Raw genomic sequence first — 5,898 nt, 5'->3', positions numbered from 1 at the left:
TGCCCTTCAGCACGGAGGCCCTGGTGGACCGCAAGGAGTTCTGGGCCGTGTGCCGCGTGCCCGGGCCCCTGCAGAGCGGCGACATCCTGGGCCTGGTGGTCAACGCCGAGGGCGAGCTGCACCTGAGCCACAATGGCGCCGCCGCGGGCATGCAGCTGTGCGTGGACGCCTCGCAGCCCCTGTGGATGCTCTTCGGCCTGCATGGAGCCATAACGCAGATCCGCCTCCTCGGTGAGTGCCCCTGGCTCGGTGCCAGCCGCCTGCACAGCGCCCAGAGGCTGGCTGTAGCTGCACTCCGCCACACCCGGCAGGAGCCCTTCCTGGAAGAGGGGGCCCATCCGGATAGGGGAGAAGAGGGGCTACCCATCCTGCGGGGTTGTCGAGAAGCCACACACCTGAAATGAGTTTGGGGCGGGACTCCTCGGCCTTCAGATCTCACTGCAGAGGTTCTCAACCTTGGCTGCACATTAGAAGCACCTGGGAATCTTTTTAAAGTCCTGATTTCTGGGCCTCATCCTCCGGAAATTCTGTTTCCTTGTTACTAATGTTGTGGCCCCACCCCATAACAAAGAAACAGAATCCCTGACTGGGGATCGAACCAGCCACCTTCTGGTGTACAGGATGATGCTCCAACCCACTGAGCCACCCGGCCAGGGCTTAGCAGGATTCTGTACTGCAGAACTTCTCAGAGCCTTTGATATGCAGAGTGAATCTTTAAGGAGGGAGTGGTGGTGGTTATGGTATACAGCTTTTCCAAACAAAAGTATTTTTTTTTACAAAGCATTTCCTGGACCTCTGTCACCCCAAGGTGGGCAGGTATTCATGCTTTCCAGTGCCGGCCTGCTAACCGCCCGCAGTAGAGTGGGCTGGTTTCATCACACTCACTGCGAGAACCCGCTACAGCGCGGATTCTTGAGCACCTTCGGAGACGTTGATTCTGTACATCTTGGATAGGTCCCCGGCATCTGACTGTTTTTAGCAAGTTTGCTTTGACAAGTTTAAAGACCCCTGGGCCGTACAGCCCCAGCCTACACCTCACTCCAGGAGGCTTCATAGACAAGATAATGTGTGCATGTGAGCGAGCATGAGTTACACTGCAAGATTGGCACACTGTGTGTGGGCACATGTGAGTACCTAAATGCGTATGTTATTTGTGGATGCAACGCTGTTGGTGATTGTGGGAGTGTTGCCAAAAATCAGATAAAAGCAGTGGGAACTTCCTACTGTGTCCCAGAAACCAAAGGAAGATGGAGCTAAAATACATTTTAGAAAGAATGAAAAGAAATGAGGCTGGGATGCTAAGAAGTTAGGATTGAGGGACGATAAATCAGGGAGGAATGAATGAAGAGAAATCAAGCTAGATGAAAAGACATCCGTAGGAAAGAAGTTGGGGGGTGAAAGTTCAGGATGGAATAAAAAGAAATCAGGTGCAGCGAAAATCAGGCTGAGGTAAAAAGCTATTTGGCTACACTCACCAGGAGGCACTGCTCCTCAGATGAAGTAAATTACATGAGGGCAAGGTACTCTCTTGCCTCAGCACCATCTAATAATAGATAAGTAGCTTTCCAGTGAGACTTCTGTGGCCCAAAGAGGCTTACTAGACTGGAGCAAAGAAGATGCTTAGAAATAATATCAGGACTTAAATGTCTCAGGAGGTAAGTGGGCCAAGATGGGTGGTGAAGAATAATCATTCAGAATTCAGTACACAGGGTGCTCTGGAGCTGTTTGGAGGGTTGGGTATCCCCACCAGAAAATTGGTGTTAGGGGATCCTGACTGACTCCAAAAGAAAAATAAACCAGCGACCCTGTATGAAGGGTAACGATTTACCGTATGGAGGAATGCTTTGCTTTATTGAAGACCTAAGTGAACTAAGAATGGGAAGTGTGAAGTTCCTTCACTCCCAAACTATAGCTCATTTTATAATGGTGAAACACTAGAGATGCTCTCACTAAAGTCAGGAATCTGATAAGGGTGCCTTTCAGTATTGTTCTGAAAATGCTAGCTAGCGCTGTAGGCAAGAAAAACAAATAGGAGGTATTATTCTGAAGGAGGTAATAATTAACTTGAAAACTGTTAACAATAGTAAGGGAAACCCTGTGGATATCTAATGAATATGCTAGAAACAGTGACTAAATGGGTTAGAGCAAATAACTGATTTTAGAGATCTCATCGAGTCCTGGTGTGTAGGGCATTCTGGCAGTGGATCTCAATCTTGGCTGCACATTAGAATCACCTGGGAATCTTTTTAAAATCCTGATTTCTGGGCCTCATCCTCCGGAAATTCTGTTTCTTTGTTATGGGGTGGGGCCACAACATTAGTAACAAAGAAACAGAATTTCGAGAGGATGAGGCCCAGAAATCAGGATTTTAAGATTCCCACGTGACTTTAATGTGCAGCCAAGGTTGAGAACCACTGCGTTAGGGCCTGAGAGAGTCACAGGTGAATAAGATTACCTGCTCGCAGGAGGCTCATGATTTAACTGGGGAAACAAAGCTGCGTTCCTGGAAAAAGGACAAATAATACCCCAGAGTCTGGTGGTTTAGTCCCCTTGTATGTGATGTGTGTGGCTAGTCAGTGCTACAGAGGGTAATGTGGTTGGGGAGAGGGGGTCGAGGGTGTCAGGAGGAGCGGGTTTGAGGACAGCACCAAGAGGCTCCCTGGATCATTAGCTGTTAGAGGGCAAGAGCTCTTGTCCCCAGTTTTATACACATACACACAGTGTATGCTACCTGGTAGGCCCTCAGGACTACTTGGGAGCGGGGAGGAGGGAGGGAAGGGGAGGTGAGAAGTAGAAGAGGGAGAGGTGTGAGGGCCTGGGAAAGAATGTAGGGCAGACAGGTGTGGGAGATGGTGAGGGGCATTTTAAAGGTGCCAGTGCAAAGGAGAAGGTGGGCGATATCCGGGACGTGATGAGGGTGAGGCTAGGGCTGGAAGGGCCATTCTGGGTGGGAGGAAGGTGACTGTTTTCTGGCTGGGGAAACCTTGCAGGTGAAGGATGCCTGGGGAAAGGTGGAGGTGGGCTTCTAGGCAGGGGGCTTGTTTGGAGATTGCTGATGTAACGCCAGAGAGCTGGGGCCGGATGCTGACCCAGCCTGTGGCATCCTGCCCTGAGCCCAGTGGCTAGGCTGTGTGCTCAGACTGCGGCCCCCACTTTATCTCCTGGGAACCTACTGGAGGGACGGAGACTCGAGCTTTCTCCCAGCGGGCCTTTGTGTTGCTAGTACATCCCTCCCTCCCCTTCTACAGGCTCCACCATCCTGGCAGAGCGGGGCATCCCCTCACTTCCCTGCTCCCCCGCCTCCACACCAACCTCGCCCAGTGCCCTGGGCAGCCGCCTCTCTGACCCCTTGCTCAGCACCTGCAGCTCGGGACCTCTGGGGAGCTCTGCTGGCGGTAAGTGGGCTGGCCCCTCCAGGCCGATGGTGTCTGTGCCAGACCTCCTGCCCTGAGACCCTGGCCAGGAAAGGCATGCAGCTCCAGTATCAGGGCTGGGGCCCTGGAGGAGTGGGAGTGGCCTAGTGAACCCTTGTTGGATGTCCATTTCTGGGGTGTATCCCCTTCCGTCCCCTAGCTGGGTACCTTTCTCCAAAGGACATTTTTAGCTTACAGGGAACACCAAAGGATATCTCAGGCGGAGCCTGCCTTAAAAATATTGGCCCCCTTTTTTCCTCCCCGCTCAATCCTGCTTCATGGACACTCTGGCCCCTGGTCTGGGAGCTGAGGGGCCAGCAAGGGGCTGCCCAAGGCGCAACCTCCCCCCTCTTGTGTCCAGGAAGTTGGGGTGTCATAGTAAACAGGTAGATCTGATAAGTGGAGGGGGGACAAGAGGCCAGGGGGCTCCCTTCCCATGAACCTGGGGCAGGACTGGACCACGTCTCCCTTGACCGGTGTCCCCTCACCTCCAGGGACAGCCCCCAACTCGCCGGTGAGCTTGCCGGAGTCGCCAGTGACACCAGGCACGGGCCAGTGGAGTGATGAGTGCACCATTTGCTATGAGCACGCAGTGGACACGGTCATCTACACATGTGGCCACATGTGCCTCTGCTATGCCTGTGGCCTGCGCCTCAAGAAGGCTCTGCACGCCTGCTGCCCCATCTGCCGCCGCCCCATCAAGGACATCATCAAGACGTACCGGAGCTCCTAGCCGGCGCGCCCACCCCTTGTGCCGCCTTCTCAGACTGCAGCCCAGCGCCAGCAGAGGGGCAAGCCACGGGGCCCTTCTCTTCCTCATTTTGGAAACTCTCTTCCCTTCTCCATTAAACTTGGGAAACTGAGGTCCCTGAAAGTTTGGGGAGGAAAGGGGTAGCATACAGGTTTGGGGGGAAAGGAGGGCAGAAGCAGATCGCCTGGCAGAGGGGAGGGGAGGAGTCTGCACTTTGTCTTTCCCGTCTCTGTGCTCAGCTCTTCCCTTCATGCTGAGGGACTAAACTGGGGGCTCCGCCTGTTCTAACCCCTCCCCATCCGGGACCGACTTCTAGCCCGTGTGGCACCTTTGTGAGAATTAGAAAGCGTGTCCCTTCCACTGGGCCGATGTGGCCCTGGGCCGGGGCGTGTGGCTTGGCTAGTGGAGTGTGGACTGGACATCAGTTTGCTCCCTCTGCCAGCTGCCCTGGAGCAGTGCATGGCCAGCTCGGCAGCAGCCCTGGGCAGGTGGCCCCCGAGCTGCTGCCTTACTCTGACCTGCTCTCACCGTCTCCCTCTTCTCCCACCCCCTGGGCCCGGCAGCCCGGGGCAGGAAGGCCAGTGGGTACCTCTCCCAGCCTGGCCGCAGGAGGCCCCAGGGTCTAAGTGTCTGGCCCTGTGCCCCGGCAGAGATGCAGCGGGCCGTTTCCTGGCCGTAGCCTTTTCTGCCCCAATCATCTCGCCCCTTGGTTGGCTGGAGAGCAGGGTCTGTCTTCTGTCAGGGTCTCTAAGAGCAGGTCTGCCTCTCCTCTCTCTGACCTGTCCTCCCTCAGGGCTGTCCTGGGCCTGGCTGATGCTCAGAGGTGTGGCGTGTCCCCAGGCAAGGCCAGGGCCCCTGGTTGGGGGGCAGGGAGGTTTCCTAGAGTGAGACCAGCTTTTTTCTTTATTGTAATTTATTTATTTATTTGGTTTGTGGGGTAATTTTTTTTGGGGGGGTGGGGTGGGGGGTGAGTTTCCACCCTCAGGCCCCAAGAAATGCTGCCCTGGTGTGTGTGGATTGAGAGGGGCAACATTTCCCAGACTCCAGCTAAAAGTCTACAGTGAGCTCTGCTCACCGTGAGTTAGAACTCCTTAAAAAGGGGCTGAATTGGGGGGCCTCCTGGTGAACGGTGCCCATTTCAGAGGCAAATTGAGCCTCCTAAACTCTCTGGACCGGTGGGTCCCTCGGAGCCACAAAGCGCCCTTCCTCCTTGGGCTGGAGCAGGTGACAGCTCAGATATGGCAGGAGGCCAAGAGTGCCCCCTCCACAGGACACAGAGAGCTCTGGGAAGTCTGCAGGAGGGGAGCCCAGCTTGGGCCAGGGAACAGGGCTGGGGAGCAAAATGTGGTTTTTCCACTCCAAATGTAATCATATACCACATACCTTTACTCTTCCTCTATTTTTCTTCTGGGGAGAAGAATGGGAAAGGGAATGTGTTTCTTGTGCTTCGCTGGTGGGGGCAGCGGTTGAGGTGTTTACAGAAAACTACCCGGAAGGGTCCTGGGTATGCTGTTCTTCTCATGTCCTCAGCCCGCACGCTGGCTCTGTTTCAGGGGGAGGGTTGGAGCGCGTTGCAATACTTGCCTTACATGATTTAGACTAGAAGGCCCTAGGCCAGGAGACGCACGTTTTGTTAGGAATAGGGTGTGGTAAGCCAGGGCTATGACAAAATCTTCAATGAGTCATGGCAGAGTGACCTCTCTGGTCTGCAAAAGCAGCTGAAGTTTGCCAAGG

General features: G+C 54.4%; 1 protein-coding gene across 1 annotated transcript in view; it reads left to right on the top strand.

The window, feature by feature from the left end:
- NEURL1 (neuralized E3 ubiquitin protein ligase 1) overlaps positions 1-4,276 on the top strand; it is a 72,688-nt gene extending 68,412 nt beyond the window's left edge. Inside the window, exons 5-7 of the mRNA XM_006756654.2 lie at positions 2-231; positions 3,249-3,395; positions 3,908-4,276. Coding sequence (XP_006756717.1) covers positions 2-231; positions 3,249-3,395; positions 3,908-4,146 — 616 coding nt within the window. The 3' untranslated portion in view covers positions 4,147-4,276. The remainder of the gene's footprint in view (position 1; positions 232-3,248; positions 3,396-3,907) is intronic.
- Positions 4,277-5,898: the final 1,622 nt, after the last annotated feature.

The sequence above is a fragment of the Myotis davidii genome, unplaced genomic scaffold (genome assembly GCF_000327345.1).
Source record: "Myotis davidii unplaced genomic scaffold, ASM32734v1 scaffold332, whole genome shotgun sequence".
Taxonomy (NCBI): Eukaryota; Metazoa; Chordata; class Mammalia; order Chiroptera; family Vespertilionidae; genus Myotis; species Myotis davidii.
Note: the sequence above shows the minus strand (reverse complement) of the source record. Positions and strands in the feature narration are given on the sequence as shown.